The sequence below is a fragment of the Pseudoliparis swirei genome, chromosome 18, assembly GCF_029220125.1.
Source record: "Pseudoliparis swirei isolate HS2019 ecotype Mariana Trench chromosome 18, NWPU_hadal_v1, whole genome shotgun sequence".
Taxonomy (NCBI): Eukaryota; Metazoa; Chordata; class Actinopteri; order Perciformes; family Liparidae; genus Pseudoliparis; species Pseudoliparis swirei.
Genome location: NC_079405.1, coordinates 3,733,189 through 3,751,285, shown reverse-complemented (window position 1 = coordinate 3,751,285; position 18,097 = coordinate 3,733,189). Strand labels below are relative to the sequence as shown.

Sequence of the window (18,097 nt, the reverse complement as noted above, 5' to 3'; positions counted from 1 at the left end):
AAGATCTGAAACTGAGACGGTCTGCTCTTTACTCACGAACAATGAGTCTCTCACGTCGTTAACATGTTACATTTTACACTCAGGATGCGATCCATCGAGTTGTGCTGTCCTCCTGGCGCTGACCTGTTGCCCAATGTTCATTGAGGTCAAAGCTCAGGACATCATGTCCGTTTCATCTTTTAATTCAAAGGTTTCTAATAGATATCAGAATCAGAATCAGAATCAGAAACAGTTTTATTGCCAGGAATGTTTTCACAAACAAACGAGGAATTTTTTTTGGTGGAAGGTGCAACATTTGGACATGACAAAACAAACAACAATCAACACGACAGAAAGACAACAAATAATGTGAAGTGTTTGGGTGTGTGCTTCAAGTGGTGTGTTTTAGTTAAAGTGCATGTTAAAGTGACGTGTGTGGAGGAGGGAAGAAGAAGGAGGAGGGAGGAGGAGTGAGGAGGAGGAAGAGGAAGGAGCGGGAAGAAGGAGGAAGAAGAGGTGGTAGTCCTGGGGTGACAGTCAGTCAGTCCGGGTTCCATTGATGAGCCCGACTGCCGACGGGAAAAACTTTTGGTGTGGCGGGTGGTCTTTGTCCTGATGGACGCAGCCTCCTCCCGAGGAGGGACTCGAACAGGAGTGTCCAGGGTGGGAGGGGTCAGCGACAATCTTTCTGGCCCGCTTCAGTGACCTGGAAGTGAACAGGACCTGGAGGGAAGGCAGATTGCAACCGATAACCCTCTCGGCCGAGCGGATGATGCTCTGCAGCCTGCGCTTGTCTTTGGCTGTGGCTGCAGGGTGCCAGACGGTGATGGAGGAGCAGATGATGGACTCAACGATGGCCGTGTAGAATTGTACCATCATTCTTCCTGGCAGGTTGAATTTCCTCAGCTGCCTCAGGAAGAACATCCTCTGCTGGGCCTTCTTGGTGATGGAGCGGATGTTCAGCTCCCACTTGAGGTCCTGGGAGATGATGGAGCCCAGGAAGCGGTAGGACTCCACAGCGTCGACGGGGGAGTCACACAGGATGAGAGGGGCGGGTGGGGCTGCATTCCTCCTGAAATCCACAACCATCTCCACTGTCTTTAGAGCGTTGAGCTCCAGGTTGTTCTGGCTGCACCAGGTCACCAGGTGGTCAGTCTCCCACCTGTAGGCGGTCTCGTCCCCACCAGAGATGAGTCCAATGAGGGTGGTGTCATCCGCGAACTTTAGGAGCTTGACGGACTGGTGACTGGAGGTGCAGCTGTTGGTGTACAGGAAGAACAGCAGAGGGGAGAGAACACAGCCTTGGGGGGAACCCGTGCTGGTGGTCCGGGAGCCTGAGACGTGTTTCCCCAGCCTCACGTGCTGCTTCCTGTCGGTCAGGAAGTCTGTGATCCACCTGCAGGTGGAGTCGGGCACGTGCAGCTGGGAGAGCTTGTCCTGCAGCAGGGACGGATGATTGTATTGAAAGCAGAGCTGAAGTCCACAAACAGGATCCTGGCGTAGGTTCCTGGGAGTCCAGATGCTGGAGGATGTAGTGAAGGGCCATGTTGACTGCATCGTCTACAGACCTGTTGGCTCTGTAGGCGAACTGCAGGGGTCCAGGAGTGGGTCGGTGATGGTCTTGAGGTGTGACAGGACCAAGCGTTCAAGGACTTCATGACCACAGAGGTCAGGCGATGGGCCTGTAGTCATTGAGTCCTGTGATCTTGGGTTTTTGGGGACGGGATGATGGTGGAGGCCTTGAAGCAGGCTGGAACGTGGCATGTCTCCAGGAGGTGTTGAAGATGTCGGTGAACACCGGAGACAGCTGGTCAGCACAGTGCTTCAGGGTGGAGGGGAGACGGAGTCCGGGCCCGCTGCTTTGGGGGTTCTGCTTTTGAACAGCCTATTGACGTCTCTCTCCAGGATGACGAGGGTCGTCGCTGAGTTGATGGAGGGTGCTCCAGAGGTGTGAGCCCCTGATGGGCTGGGGAGGGTGGGCTGAGGGTCTGTGGCTTGTTGATGGGGCTGTGGGGGATGGTCTCAGGACTGCTCCATTGTCTTTCAAAGCGGCAGTAGAACTCATTTAGCTCGTCTGCCAGAAGCACATTGTTCATGGAGTGGGGTGATTTGGGCTTGTAGTTGGTGATCTGCCTGAGCCCTCTCCAGACAGAAGCAGAGTCGTTTGCTGAGAGCTGCTGTTGCAGTTTCTCAGAGTACAGACGTTTAGCATCTCTCACCGCCTTGCTAAACCTGTATTTGGACTCTGTGTACAGGTCCTTGTCCCCACTCCTGAATGCCTGGTCCTTCTGCAGTCTTAGCTTCCTGAGCTCCGCTGTGAACCAGGGTTTGTCGTTGTTATAACTCACCCTGGAGCTGGATGGAATACAGCTGTCCTCACAGAAGCTGATGTAGGAAGTTACAGCCTCTGTGTACTCATCCAGGCTGTTGGTAGCAGTCCTGAAGACATCCCAGTCAGTACAGTCCAAGCACGCCCGTAGATCCTCCAGAGCCTCACTGGTCCACTTCTTGAACTTCCTCACCACAGGTTTGCAGAGCTTTAGTCTCTGCCTGTATGAGGGAATCAGATGAACCATGACGTGGTCAGAGTTTCCCAGTGCAGCTCGAGGGACGGCGTGATAGGCCCTGCTGATTGTTGTGTAGCAGTGGTCCAGAATGCTCTTCTCTCTAGTAGGGCATTTTATTAACTGTCTATATTTAGGAGTTCGTGGCTGAGGTTTCCTTTGTTAAAATCCCAGTACAATAACTAAAGAGTCCGGGAAGGTCCGCTCCACACACCGTATCTGTTCGGCGAGGGTCCGCTGTGCCTCGTGCACGTTCCCCTCGCGGCATGTAAACTCCGGCCAGGATGAATGAAGCGAACTCACGTGGGAGTAGAAGGGTTTGCAGTGAATGATAAAGATTCCAGGTCCGCGAACAGTGCTGTAGGATCACCGTTACGTCGTTGCACCAGCCGTTGTTGAGGTAAAAGCAGATTCCTCCACCCTTTGCTTTTCCGGAGAGCTCTGTGTCCCGGTCCGCTCGGAACAGCTGGAAGCCAGCGAGCTGGAGCGCAGAATCTGGTATCGATCCACTAAGCCATGATTCCGTGAAACACAGGGCGGAGGATGAGGAGAAGTCTCTGTCTCTCCCACCAGCAGCTGGAGTTCGTCCAGTTTGTTGCACAGTGAGCGGACGTTGGAGAAATATGCCCGGCAGCGCTGTACGAGATCCCGTTTCCGTAGCCGCATAAGCGCCCTGAGCGTTTCCCTCTCCGGGCGTTTCACGCGTGGCGAAGGTGAGCACACCTTTTACAAAAATGTCCAGTAACTCCACAGAAGTTAAAAACGTTGGAAATAAATCCGCTGGAGTTGTTCCCCTGATGTTCATGAGCTCTTCTCTGGTGAAAGAGCTCTGGGAATCACAGCAGAAAACAGTATTTAAAACGAAAACAACAAAAAACATCGCGCACCAACACACCGAGGCGGCCGTCCGCGGCGCCATCAGATGTAATGTTGACTTTGAAGTGAGAGTTCAGTGGGTGAAGCATCTATTGTTCTGTCCATCCTGGAGAGGGATCCTCCTCTGTTCTCTCCTGAAGGTTTCTTCCCTTTTTTTCCCCCTGAAGGGTTATTTGGGAGTTTTTCCTGGTCCGATGCGAGGTTTTGGGGCAGGGATGTCTATGTGTACAGATTGTAAAGCACTCCGAGACAAATTTGTAATTTATGAAATTGGGCTATACAAATAAACTGAATTGAATTGAAGCTCAACGAGCTGCGTCTAGAATCAGTATTCACCCCGATCTATTTCATGTCTTATTTAATCTCTCACTGAACTATTTATCTTTGTGGAGGAACAGAATCGTGATTACAAACCATCTGAGGAAATAGTTGTGGACTTGGAGCTCGGCAGATTTTGTTTGGTTGATATACAATATATATTGTATTTTATCTTTTAAAGCATTCTTTTTGAGACCTTATGCTGCGTTCACGCCAGAAGCAATGCGAATCTTTCGCACGAGTAGATCCCTAAAAGTTAATGCAAAACGATAAATGTATCTCGTTCTGGAGCCCCACCAATAGAACTAGAAAACTAAGTTAACGTTTCAATCTACAACAAAAGTTCACCCTGGAGATGTCCTGGCAGAAGCGACTGAGACCTCCTCTCGACTAAAGCCAACTCAGTGTTTTTACTCTTCTCCCACGATGAGATCCGCTCTCGGTGTGTGGCTTCGCACACCTGCTCCCAATACTGTCCGCTGGGAGTGGGCGGAGCCACCTGGCAGCGATGTGGATGCCTCCGAGTCCTTACAAACCAATAAATCTGCCCCACTTCCCTCGTCCTTTTATCAACAGAGAATACGTTGTGCACCAGCTGGTGAGCCCTCGAGGATTTCACGTGAAACTCAAACTCGTTTTATTTGTGAGCACAGACTCGAAGTCTAAAGTCCCTGAGAACCAGATCTCTTAGTCGGCGTTTTACGATGCGGTCCGACAGCAACATCCTTTTGATTTGCTCACGATTGCAACATGATGATCTGTTTATGTTTTTGTGTGGAGGAAAACAATGTGAAATGTTGTATTTCTATCTATTTGTACCGCCCACACGGTTTTGATGAAGCAGATCGTTAAGTTTTAGCACATGCGTAGTCGCCCACAGTGTTGCCCGTTTCATTAAGTAAACATTGTAAAGCAAGTCTTCAAGGTCTTCACTATCTAAACAGCCTCCAGCTAAACACACGTCGGCATTTAGTTTAAGGCCATTTCAGCGTCACTCCTGAATCTTTCCAGAGATGATGAACAATAATCCGTCACACTAGTTGTGTTTTTCGTGCTCAGGTGCATTTTCTGTCCCGATAACAAGCGTCTGGCTGGAAGCTTCTGTTCCGACAGTCGGTCGGCACCGCAGAGCAGGAGGCTGATCAGCTCCACGCATCGGAGGCCAAACCACATCTGGATCCTTTGGTCCGGTCTGCAGAATCTGGCAAAGAAAAGAAGATGGAAAAATACTGGAGATAATGAATCTGACAAACTGCTGCTTTCTGAGGGAGAGAGAGAGAGAGAGAGAGAGGGAGGGAGAGAGGGAGAGAGGGAGGGAGGGAGAGGGGGAGAGAGAGAGGGGGAGAGATGGAAAGGGAGAGAGGGAGGGAGAGAGAGGAGAGATGGAGAGGAGGGGGGAGGTGAGGGGAGGAGACGAGAGAGGAGAGATGGAGAGAGGAGGAGGAGGAGAGAGAGAGAGGAGGAGGAGATGGAGAGAGAGGGGGAGAGAGGGAGAGGAAGAGAGAGGGAGGGGGGAGAGAGAGGGAGAGATGGAGAGAGGGGGAAAGAGGGAGGGGGGAGGGAGAGAGAGAGGGAGGGGGGAGGGAGAGATGGAGAGAGATGGAGAGAGGGAGAGAGAGAGGTCTGGATTGTTAAAGATAAACACACTGACACTGATTTCTTTATTGGTAATATTATTCACGTGTTTTAACATCTGTCGTCCCTGAGGTGGTTTTCTGAACGTTGTTCGTATCCAAAGGAACACGCGATGACTGATGGTGACTGATGGTGACTGATGGTGACTGATGGTGACTTATGGTGACTGATGGGGACTGATGGTGACTGATGGTGACTGATGGTGACTGATGGTGACTGATGGTGACTTATGGTGACTGATGGTGACTGATGGTGACCACACAGACTGCAGTTCAGCCTCCGTCGGCGTCCGCCTGTCTGTCCTCGGTCACAACACTGAAGATCCTGAATCCTGTCGGTCCGCTCAGACGACGTCGTGATCATAGAGGATCGATCACCAGCAGGTTGGATTCACTGCCGACGAGTTCATGAGCTGCAGTCGTTTCATCTCAAAGTCAAAGTCTTCTTTATATATTGTAAAGTCATCCCTATTGTCGCTTCTTCCATTGTGCAAACATGCAGAAGATGAAAGTACGAAATATGTGTGAATGAGAAGAACACAACGGAGAATTTCACCGAATTAACAAAACGGTGGAGTTGGTGGGGACTGTAAACGTTTTCACATCAAATTAAATTACTTACTTTCAGCTGTTTATTCGGTACAGTTGAAAACTTGCAAGCGACTGCGATGTGGAAACGCTGTTGAAGCGGTGCATTGTGGGACGGGCTCGACACACCGGAGGCAGACTGTACCGAGTCAAACGTCCTCCATTAAAACCCAGCGCTGCTCTTGCCGTGTGGGGGGCCGCGGCCCGCCGGGGCCCCCGGGCTGCGGCTGGAGGGCCACGCATCCCGGCCGCTTGCGTTTCCTGGTGTGAAGACAAACTGTGCCGAGGTCAGCAGAGTTCAGCCTGAGAGCAAACACGCCCGCCGTCCACACGCATGTTCTCTGCACGCTGTAATTGAAGTAGTTTTATTGTCAGTAAAGATGTGAACGTCCTTGTTGTGCCGCGGGGTCTTCCTCTTCAAGTAAACCAGGTCAGGCGTCTCTTCAGGAACACTCATTGGCCAACAACTGTTCTTCTGAAGAGATAACCTTCATGTCTTTCTCTACCAACGGAAGCATGACGAACGTAGAGCATCCAAAAGAGTTTTGTCCAAGTGTTGCTTGTTTAATTAGATTTTGTTCCTCTGTCGGGGTTCGTACGGTCGTGGAAAACCTGGAAAGTCCTGGAATTTCAAAATAGTTATTTACAGGCCTGGAAAAGTCCCAAAAGTCATGGAGATGTGTTATATTCATATGTTCATTTACGCGGAGTTTTAAATAATTAATCTGCTTTTAAAAGAATGACGCTTAAAATATAAGCCGGCAGACGCTCTCTCAAACTCGCAGTGCACATTTTTCCACGCTGCAAGTGAACGCACCATCACTGAAAATACACGAGTGTTTATTCTTTGAATCAAACTATTGTCTCCCATTCATTTGAGTCATTTAAAGTAATATACTGTATGCTTTGTAATTCTCATAGTTAGTTTAAATACTACATGTTCTCATTCTTTCATGTATTCACTGAGATTTTACAAAATGTTTGTCATGGAAATGTATTTTAAAGTCCTGGAACCCCATTGGTCCACACGTGGATGAACCCTGATTGTTCGCCACGATCAAATGTTCCTCATGAACCGAAGCCACGAAGGCTTTCATGAGAGTCGCTTGGCGATAAGGTTTCTTTCCACCCGTGCGGTTTTATTAATAACACTGGCGATGTCATCAGACCTCAAAACAACGAGATCAAACCGGGGATCGATCGCTCTCTCTCTCCGTCGCGCCGCTCTCGTCGTCCTTCTGGTCGCGCTCCACGATGTGCCGAGTGCGCTGCCATGTTTCCATCGGCTCTTTGTGGAATAACAGTCATCTGGAAACTTCACCCGGCTGCCGTCTAGCCTTGGGCCCCCGTGGAAAACTGTGGAGAGCCTGTAACAGAAGAACAGAATAACAGAAGGACAGAAGGACCCGGGCCACTGCGAGCAGCCAGACACGCTCTGCTTCTATTGTTCTCCTGCCGCTGTGATGCAGATCTGATTGGCTCTTTACAGATCTGGCCCTTTACAGGTCTGATTGGCCCTTTACAGATCTGATTGGCCCTTTACAGATCTGATTGGCCCTTTACAGGTCTGATTGGCTCTTTACAGATCTGATTGGCCCTTTACAGGTCTGATTGGCTCTTTACAGATCTGATTGGCCCTTTACAGGTCTGATTGGCTCTTTACAGGTCTGATTGGCTCTTTACAGATCTGATTGGCTCTTTACAGATCTGATTGGCCCTTTACAGATCTGATTGGCCCTTTACAGATCTGATTGGCTCTTTACAGGTCTGATTGGCCCTTTACAGGTCTGATTGGCTCTTTACAGATCTGATTGGCCCTTTACAGGTCTGATTGGCTCTTTACAGATCTGATTGGCCCTTTACAGGTCTGATTGGCTCTTTACAGGTCTGATTGGCTCTTTACAGGTCTGATTGGCTCTTTACAGATCTGATTGGCCCTTTACAGATCTGATTGGCCCTTTACAGATCTGATTGGCTCTTTACAGGTCTGATTGGCCCTTTACAGGTCTGATTGGCTCTTTACAGATCTGATTGGCCCTTTACAGATCTGATTGGCCCTTTACAGGTCTGATTGGCTCTTTACAGGTCTGATTTGCCCTTTACAGGTCTGATTGGCTCTTTACAGATCTGATTGGCCCTTTACAGGTCTGATTGGCTCTTTACAGGTCTAATTGGCCCTTTACAGGTCTGATTGGCTCTTTACAGGTCTGATTGGCTCTTTACAGGTCTGATTGGCTCTTTACAGATCTGATTGGCCCTTTACAGGTCTGATTGGCTCTTTACAGATCTGATTGGCCCTTTACAGGTCTGATTGGCTCTTTACAGATCTGATTGGCCCTTTACAGATCTGATTGGCTCTTTACAGATCTGATTGGCTCTTGTATTTGGAGATCCTACAGGATTCAGCTCCTTGGATATATTGTATAAATTATAAAGCCATTTTTAATGCATCTTTTGTTTTCATCCAGTCAATGTGTTGAAGTGCCTTTGAGCAAGAACCTTGTGTGTGTGTGTGTCTCTCTCTATTTCTCTCTTTCTCTGTGTGTCTCTCTCTCTGTGTGTGTCTCGTTCGCTCTCTCTCTTTCTCTCTCTGTGTGTGTAAGGTGGAAAGACGCTATTTAAATAAAGTCCCTTTACAGATGGCGTTAACTTCTCCCCGTCAGTAAATACTGACTGCCTCTCATTTGTGATTTGATATTACATTGTCTAATATTTGGGGTTATGATCAAATACTGCAGCTGTATTGCAAATGACAAATATAAATGGAAGCATATATTTCAGGAACTTTAACACCTTGTGAAGAGGTTACAGTTCAAAGCTGACGACTGGACTGCAGCGTGACCTACACTGGTTACTGTACCTGAACACATCCTGTGTCGACGCAGATGGAGGGTCACACCTGCCGCGCTGCTAACGTGCTACACGTGGAACTCATACAGCGTGTGTGCTACGTCTTTTCAGGGTGGAGGAGAGCCGAGACCTTCTGCTGCTGTTCAGGACTCTCCGGACCTTCTCCAACAGATGTGACGACCGCTGCAGAACCTTCCAGCACTTCCAGGTTAGTGAAGTTACACACCTGCACGCAAAAGGACCTGAAAGTGGCGAACACATCCTCACACACACGTCTGCTTTCCAGTCGCTGTGTGTGTGTGTTGTTCCTCGACTTGCTCCGCTCAATGAGCGTGGAGGACTTTGAGTGTTTACCATCACTCATCACGTCTTTGGTCTGTGAGATTGCTGCAGTTTTTCTTTCTTTTCTTTTTGCCATACGAGTCATTTTGGACTTCCCCGTATCGTCTGAGGGGGAGAAGATAAGTCGATCCATTCGCGGTACAGTTGAGGCCAGATGGTCCATCAATCAGAGCAGGCTGACACAAAATGGGAACTTTTAGGTTGGTTTTAATGTTTAACCTCCGCTTGATCCCCTGCGGGGTTTCACCCTCATCCATCAGCGGAGGAGCCTTATCTTGTCCAGCGTAGAGGTCAGAAGGTCAATCCAGAGGGACAGGGTTTCTCTCTGTGGTCCAGAAGGTACTGGCATCATGTGTCGGCCATGATGATACAATTACACCTCCAGAAATGTCATTTTTACTTGATTCGAGCTAATGAGAGAGTAGAGAATTGAAGGTCGATGCCAGAGGTGTGTGATTAATTCTAATGTGCATGGTAAATATCAGGGTGGGACTTTAGTGAAAAGGCCGCAGCAAAATGTCAACCAGTAAATCAAGCTGCTGAGCAGTGTGGAGCCGTCCCTCCTGCTTACTTGGAGAATGTAAAGTTCTGCCAAGTTGGCCGTGCTGAAGGAGGATTAACCCACTTTTTCCATATTGGCCCGTGTGCTCCGAACTCGTTCTTTTTGCTTGCGTGTTATTATGGAAAAAAATGCATCTCCCATTGTAACCGTTGGACTGAAATGTGGGCAGTGCCTCGTGTGCTGATTTCCACGCTCTTTAATGACACGCAGACGTAAATACGTATTTGGGAAGAATAAACAAAAAATATAAAAGCACAGAGGAAGTCGCATGCAATCCAGGAATCTCTACATTTGTTGTTGCCGGTCGACCGCAACGCGAACCAGCCGCTCAACGCAGGACTGCAGAGGACGACCGGCTCCGTGCCAGTTTACAAACCACAGACGTTTACAAGCATGCGGCCAATCACTGAATGGCATTTCTCCATTGTGGCCGTATTAGTGTGCACCGTCTCTGCACACAGACGCACAAACATGTGCAGACTCTCGTCAGCAGCCGGGTTGATGGTGTCGTGCGGTTTACGGTGGCGATGCCAGACTGACCAATGTGAGCTCTAATTATATTTTAAAGGTTTATATCTATAGGTGACCGTTTTTAAATATTCAATATCTTTCCACATTTGCCTCCCGAGTTAACATAAATACATGTTTTTTGATGATGAGCCCTTAAATGTGGGTATTAAAGAATGTAATGTTCCATGTTCTCTCCTGGCACACATGTATTTACTGATCCCTTGTGTTGTACTTTCCGTTGAAAACATCATGACTGTGGAGTGAGACAGCATGTGAATGTTCCAGCTGTGGTTTAAATGGCCACTTCAGACCGGCCTTGACGTCTCGAGCCAATGAGACGGGTTGAATTGTTGTATAACTCACCTGTCTGAATCATATTACGGCTGAACGTTAGGCGTGAGTGACGGGTTGGTGTGGCTTGCTGCTAGTATAAAGTATATAAAGTATTTAGGGCTAAACATCAAGAACTAGAACGGGCACTCGGTAGAGCGCATACCTTCGCCGCAGCCACATTTTGGCATTAGTTGCATGCCAATTGGATAAAAATTGACCGCTATGGTAAAAAGAAGATTTTGACCTTTTCATGACCTTGACCTTTGACCCAATCGATCCCAAAATCTAATCAAATGGTCCCCTGATAATAACCAATCATCCCACCAAATTGCATGCGATTCGGTTTAATACTTTTTGAGTTATGCGAGTAACACGCATACAAATAAATAAATAAATATACGACGATCAAAATATAACCTTCCGCATTTTCAATGCGAAGGTAACAATATCCATTACATGTGAAGCGGGCTCCAACAGCAATAATTCCAAACGCATTTTAATTCAATTAAAGTTGACCTTTATTAACATATCTTAAGAACACGGCCATGTCACATACACCTCTTCCTGTACACCACTGTCTTATTCACATCAGTAAGATATAAGTAAACTTTATTACTGGAAGGGAAGAGTTAGGGACACAAGCGAGACATTTTTTTATTTTAAAGCGAGACAAAATACCAAAGGAGTAACTTTCACATTACTTTAGATCATAGTTGCATTGTTTCCCAGTTCACTTCAACCCGGAGTCTATAAATTAAAAAACAAAGTGAAGCTAAGTCCCCAAAAAATGCAGAAGAGCAAGTCTACATGGCCGTTGACCTTTTTATAGAGAGGCATTTTAATGGAGTAATTAAAAGTGAAATAATTTCACACAATAGTCATTTTCTGAGAGAAAAATATATACAGGCTGTCTTTGTATGCCAGGACATTTTAAAGCAACATGTGATGTATGAGAAATGGAGAAGATCAGACTTAAAATGATCACGCAGGTGTCAAGTATGCGTAAGATACTGCAGCACCTTCTATCTTACTGCCTCCAAGAAAACATTAACTCAATTATTAACTGCAAAAAGACTTGGAACTTAAAATATTGGAATGTGGTTCATCCAAAAAAACTTCTGAAATGGTCACAGTTCAACATTTCCTCTCGGCGGTGGCAGCACGTCAGGTAAGATACTTGTTTTGGACAGCAACATTGCCAAAGAAGGCTTTTAGTAATATCTTAAATTTAATTAAAAGTGTATGTGTGTGTGTGTGTGTGTAGGTAGTAGAGCCTCAGGTCAAACTAAACAATACACTGGACTCTCGTTGTCGAGGTGTTGACTCTTCCTCCTCGTTTGAAGGTCACACCGCCAGTCAAAAGGACCTTCAGAAGGAACTTCACCTGAGGTGTTTTCTGAACAGGTGGTCGGATCCATTTTCAAGGCTTCATTATGCTTCAAACAAAGATCTTGTCAGGTTTATTAACAGCATCTGACCCCTCAGTGAGGTCATTCGTAACTAGTAGAACTACAGGTTGGACAAACCAGTGTGTCTGAAGCATATTGAGGCTTTCACGCCGTTACAAACTGAAGAGCGAGAGAAACGCCCTCAATCCGACACCGTCAGTCCAGTGAATGTTTTTTTATTTTGACCTGACTGTCACAAACTGTTTGTAGGTTTGCTGAAGTAAAAACATTGACACTTTCATCCCCCCCCCCATGGGATCAGCACCCCAAAATCCAGAACGTCAAGGTATCCCCCTCGCACTTTGTTGTAGGAAAACCTTCATTGGCAACAAAGAGGCGACAGTAGAGTTTCTGCCTCCTCAGCGATACCGTCCCACAGGCAGCACCTTCATGCAGGTGAAGCTGTCGGAGTACTTGGACAGCACCACGGGGTTGCCATCCAATCGGACCTCACCGAGGCTGGGTCGTAGGTAGTAGGTGTCATTGGACCTGCAGAAGGTGTTTATATTGACATCGGTGATGTTGTTGTTCTGGAACAAATGGAATCAATGTCAAGAGCGAACCTCAGCGGGTGGAGTCAAAGTCCTCCGGTCCAGGTGTAATATTGACTAATAATACTAAAAAACCATTTAGCAAGATTCCAACCTGTAGATGTAAGATCCGAACACTGTCTGGGATGTGTGGGACCGCCTCCATCTGGTTGTCAGCCAGGTACAGGTTGGTCAGCATGGTCATTTTCTGTTGGGGAAACAAATTCAAACCATGGGAAACCCTGTAGATTCAGTTGATGTGTTGTTAGTTGTCTTGTCTCGCATATAAACCAGATTTACTTCAGGAATAGTTGTGAGTTATGGGGATCTGGTAACCTTTTGGGGGAAATGTACCATCTGTATATTGAGTGTTAAGCTGGAGTCAGCATGTGATATGCTACGTACTCATTTTGTGATTTTAAGGGAGAGTTATGAGTAGCATCTATGTGTTGAACACCCAAAAACCCAAACCGGTGCTCTCAGACAGTATCTGGAGCCGGGGCACAGATGTACTGGTTGGATGGATTTACTGTCAACTCCTCATGTCACTCTTGGGACCAAGTAATTTAGTGTATTTCCCAAAATGTTGCCCTATCTAATAAGGGCTGACCCCTCTGGGTCGACGAACGGGTCGTTTGGTCGTAGACGACAACGATTTCTAAACCTCTTTCCAATAGAACACATCTCTGGTACATGAATATTTAAAGTGGTGCTTTAGTTTCATTCTTTGGGTAGAATCAATTTTACTGATCGGTCCATCAAATGATCAATCATGATAAAGTCAAGAATTGACTTGCGTCAACGATCATTTTCATATTCCTAATTGAAAACGTTGAGCGGTGACGGTGTTTACCTTGAACGCGTTCGCTTTGACACCCTTGGTTCTGAGGCGGTTAAAGTTGGCGTTGAAAACTTTGAGTTTGGCGGGAAGCATGGGAAGTTTGACCAGTTTGTTCTCGGACAGAGACAACTCCTCCAGCAGGGTGAGCTTCGAGAACGAGCCGTCCTCAATCTCTGAGATCAAGTTCCCCGTCAGGTCGATCCTCTTGAGAGTCACTGTCGAACGTCAAACACGTGTCAATGCAGCCGGAGCCATCATGTCCGTCTCACTCCCGACTGGTGTTGTGTCGTCAGATCAATGAGGGATGTCAACAGTTAGCTGTTCATTGGTCAACCAAGATGTTTGCCCGCTTACGCATTTCAGGTGCATTTCAAAAACTGTGGCCGCCAATCGGAGGGGAAACTAACCAGATGAGCTGGTTCCAGATAAAAATCCTTCTTACACTGACAACGTTCAGTAATCGCAGCACTAGTAGGTTTGAGCATTCTTTGAGTTAACTGGCTCCCCCCCCCCCCCCCCCCGTATTGTTCCTCTGCAGATGATTGTCCGTCAAAAAGATGTCTCACATTGTAGTTGTTTAAAAATCAAGACGTGTATAACCAGCTAACTTTCGGCCAAGACAGAAACACTGGATCCTACGCTATCCATGAAAAAGCTTACGATGGTTTTCAGACTCACCGATATCGGCGAAATCTTTGGTGCGGATCTTTTTGATCTGGTTGAAGCGGGCGTACAGGTACGCCGTCTCTTTGGGCAAGGTGGGGATGCTGGTCATCTCTGGACTGACCTCCTCGCAGTAGACTGAACCCGTCAGACACACACACAGCAGGCAGGTGGGCAGGTCTGCAACACAAAGGCACAACACAAACCTCAAGCCGCCTTCAGGATCTTACATCTGGAATCTCTTCAGTAACGAGTTTTAAGGCAGGGTAGGAGTTTCCCAATCCCTGTGGTCTTTTAGACAGATATTATTAACCAGCTGTTGGAGGCAAACCACCAAGCTATTGTTGTTTCTGTTTTCCAACATGTGCTTCTGGGTTAAAACCAAACTCAACCCGAGGAACCTATTCACGCTCAGTCTTTGAGTGTCTTTGCCAGACCTTCAAACCATTAACAGACTCAAAGCATCTCAGACAAAGTTGGCCAGCAGTTTTAAACTTCCCCTATGCATTAAATGATATGTTCTTGTAGGTAAACGAGGGTTTCTCTCACCGGCGGCGTCTCCTTCCTGGTCGATTGGGCTGTCATCAGGTTCATCGCCATGAGGCAGCGCCCTCTGCAGGGGGAAACGGGGCCTGTTCAGACCAGCTTGTTTGCAGGAGCAAGACATTGACACGGCAGGGTTCTAATGTGCTAACTCAAATATCTGGAGTGTATTGTGCTCTTTGTGTATAAATGTCTCTGTTATTACCGTGGTAGTGTCGACGGGGCAAGATGCATTCATGGACTGGCAGCTGGCTAACCGACTACAAAGGTTACCGGTGAAGACATTATTTAGTTGTACTTTATCTGGATGACTGACTGATTTCAATTGACATCTCTTGTGGATAAGTAGGCATATCTGGTCATTACGTCTTTTTTTAAGTTGTGCATTCTTAGCCCCTTTAGAGCCTCTTGGGGTGTGAGACCATTCAATTACCTCCATCAGCCGGAGGAGTTGTGTGTGGACAGTTCCCCATCCTTTGGCTTATTATCAGCAATAAGATACTCAGGCCTGAAGCTCACGACTCACTGACTTGAGGATCTGCTGCCGGTAAACGAACTGCTGATGAAGGCCATGGGTCTCGTGGTGAGTTCATCCTCCATCATCACGGCCTGGGTTCAGTCCCCTCCGGTGGCTTTAACCAATCAAAGAGTGCTTCATCCCCAACCCTGAGCCTGAATGGAGTTGGTGGTTAACTGTAGCAGCGGAGGAGGGTTTGAGGTCTATCTCTGGAAGGTCTGGCCCCGATGGTCCTGTATCAAAACCAGCTGGTCCCAGATTAAGTTGTACTCATTACAACTGAGTATAATTCACTCGTACTTTTTTCTTTTCCCTCTCATGCTAAGTATTATTTGTGTGTTTCCAGAAGGATAAAGCAGACCAGACTTTGGTTTTGGTTTGTCCAAATATTTCTTGAAGAGGTTGGTGTGGTAAGTTGACGGCTAGTGTGGTTTCTTCAGGGCGGTGTGTGTGTGTGTGTGTGTTTAGAAACTGTGAGCTGAATGAATTATCTGTTAGAGGACGAGGAAGTGAAGTACTGACAGTTTGTCAGTAGCAAGTAGGAGAAGACTAAACCATGAGATCTACGACGAGCTTTGAGAATAATGTTTTAAATACTACCAGATATTAAGCATTACCTAACTTCCACGTCAGTAAAGTCACATTTTATTTGATGACCTTAGACGACTTCACAAATGACCTTTTATTTTTAGCCTATTTTAAATAAATAAGTGTCGAGAGTTGTCGAAGACGAGATATTTGTCAGAGAAGCATGACACAAACCATAAAGTTCTTACCCTCGCCCTCCTTGATTTCAAGTGGTCAATGAAGTATCCGTTCAGACGCGCTCCAGGTAGAGATCCCGGCACCAGCTGTGAGTCCTGGTCGGGCCTCCGGGCCGAGGCTGCCACCAGCCACAGCACACAGGTGAACACGGCGGCCTTCATGCTCGTCTCGAAGCCGCTCTCTGCTACAAGCCCCTGTTGGGATGTGTCAAATGACTGTATTTAAAGGCTGAACCAGAAGCTTCCAGCAGACTCTTGAAGCCGAGTTTATAGAGCCGAGCACTTAACCCTTCCCTGACCACCCAGCATCCATCTGCAGAGAGAGAGAGAGAGAGAGTTACAGAGGGAGGCAGGCACATGTGGAAAAAGACCGAGTCAAAGAAAGAATAAAGTGTCCGTTTTTTTCTTCTTCTTCTGTTAAACGTCCCCTTAAGTATGGACAGGGGGGGGGAACTGCAGAGACAGCAGAACGTTGACAACCACAGTGTGAGTGTGTTTTGTCAGGAGGAATGTCTGCGGCCGCTGCCCGGCCGCTCGGTAATGACTCGTAATAACCAACCTACCTTTCATTAGGATGGATTAGTGCTTCTTCTCTCTCTCTCCGCTGGCTCGGTTTCTCTCTCGGCCGTCAGTCGGACGCTGATGATAGGTTTGATTTCACGGGATCACTTTGGGGCGAACAATACTCTAATCTGGACGACGGCTCCTGAGATGGTTACGGTTGATGTGTCGATGCTTTCGCCTCAACCAATAAAGCTCGTTTGGGACAATTAGTTTGTTCGAGCTCTAATAGAGAGCTGCAGAAAGGAGTCCTATGAGTTCTGGGTATTTTGTACTCTGGGCTCAGTCAGTGGGTTTTTAATGGTTTTCGGTTGTCTGAAGTAAGTTCTGTGGCTAACACAAGCTTAAGAGATTTACGTAGTAAATACCCTTTCTTGAGAATTATGAATCTTTTATCTGCGGCTGCTCTCATCGCGCTGACCAATCCGCCTTCACGACCTCGTTGTGAAACACTCGCGCTCACGCGGGCGCGGTCTGGCTTGTTTTTATGCTAATGTGTTGCTTGTTTTTTTTTTTTTTACTTTTGCCGACCGCATTCACGCATTAAAATGATAAAAGTGGTGTTATTTTGTGGAGATTGTCTTGCTGAACCACACGGGTAAGTGTCATGAGCGCACTGCGATAAACCCAGAGCCAATAGGAACGTCCCGTTGGCTTTTGAGGAGGAAACCGTTGTTTATCCCTCCAGTAGTTTCTCATAGACTCTATGACGAGGATCCGGATGTCCGGATGTTTGAATCCCACTGGACCGGTTAGTCTGGCATTGTGACGCGAAACGGCAGTTTCTCAATTTAAATGTAAGTAATTGACGATGAACAATAGTTCTCAATTTGATCCGAGCTCGTTGATTAACACTCATATTTACCACATATTCTCAAAGCGCCGACATCCTGGGCTAATTTTTTTTTATAAATTCATTTTTTATAACTTTCTCTTTTGAGCTGCTATGCTCCACTCTTCCATGTATATTGTCACCGTTACCCTGTCAACGTATCACCGGGTGACTTGGACTGACGTTAGATGGAGGCGGGTTCATTGGTTTCTCGTGATTGGTTCTCAGGATCACAGGAGGACGTTTCTGTGGTTGTGAACGGCTTCTCTACACAGACCCAGTTCGTCTTCATCCACTTTGCATTTGTCCGATAAGTTTTCCACTGATTGGCTATCGAAGCATTCGTGATTGTAGGCATGGCCCAACACACAAACACACACACACGCACACACACACACACACACACACCTGGAGCCAGAACAGCCCGAGAAGCATCTGGTGTCCTCCCTGATGTTGATGGATTATGGATCAAAGAAATATCTCACAGAATCTAAACCCAGGAGCTCTCAATAACATGACATAACTTCACAGACTTGTCCAGTCTGCCTGTTGATATTGAGTTTGATTATTGGCTTGGGTGATTAGCTGTGAAATAGTGGCGTAGTGACGGGCAGGATTTATCGTTGTCAACAAGTCATCAGAAATATGAATTTGACCTCCGGCTCACCATATTAAGGTATATTTTCTTCTTCATTTATGTATATGGGAATATTAAAGACATCTACGTTGATATTTCTGCATCATTCTTAGCCACATTGTGGTCTCCTGGTCTCGGCTCGTTATAGTTGGCGCAAACATCAAAAGTACATCGTAAAGCAAATCCCCTAAAAGATCAAAATACT

The 18,097-nt window shown here is 47.0% G+C and overlaps 2 protein-coding genes across 3 annotated transcripts in view; one reads left to right on the top strand and one right to left on the bottom strand.

Moving 5' to 3' along the window:
* The window catches only part of cenpp (centromere protein P), a 79,210-nt gene that overhangs the window by 9,382 nt on the left and 51,731 nt on the right, over positions 1–18,097 (top strand). For both annotated transcript variants that reach the window (XM_056436494.1, XM_056436493.1), the window contains exon 6: positions 8,921–9,017. In XM_056436494.1, the coding sequence (XP_056292469.1) occupies positions 8,921–9,017 (97 nt within the window). The remainder of the gene's footprint in view (positions 1–8,920; positions 9,018–18,097) is intronic.
* ogna (osteoglycin, paralog a) lies at positions 11,051–16,285 on the bottom strand. The gene is made up of 6 exons (XM_056436495.1): positions 15,875–16,285; positions 14,588–14,651; positions 14,054–14,218; positions 13,388–13,590; positions 12,650–12,742; positions 11,051–12,534 (listed from the first exon to the last, which is right to left on the bottom strand). Exons 1-6 carry the CDS (start codon positions 16,022–16,024, stop codon positions 12,364–12,366), a joined length of 846 nt encoding a protein of 281 aa, XP_056292470.1. The 5' UTR covers positions 16,025–16,285; the 3' UTR covers positions 11,051–12,363.

Bases quoted from the DNA above. Each gene is read 5' to 3' on its own strand.
- ogna (XM_056436495.1), bottom strand. From the start codon at position 16,024: ATGAAGGCCGCCGTGTTCACCTGTGTGCTGTGGCTGGTGGCAGCCTCG. The intron at 14,219-14,587 runs GTGAGAGAAACC...TTTGTGTTGCAG, and splicing joins CCAGGAAGGAGACGCCGCCG to ACCTGCCCACCTGCCTGCTG. The intron at 12,535-12,649 runs GTTGGAATCTTG...CATTTGTTCCAG, and splicing joins TTCGGATCTTACATCTACAG to AACAACAACATCACCGATGT.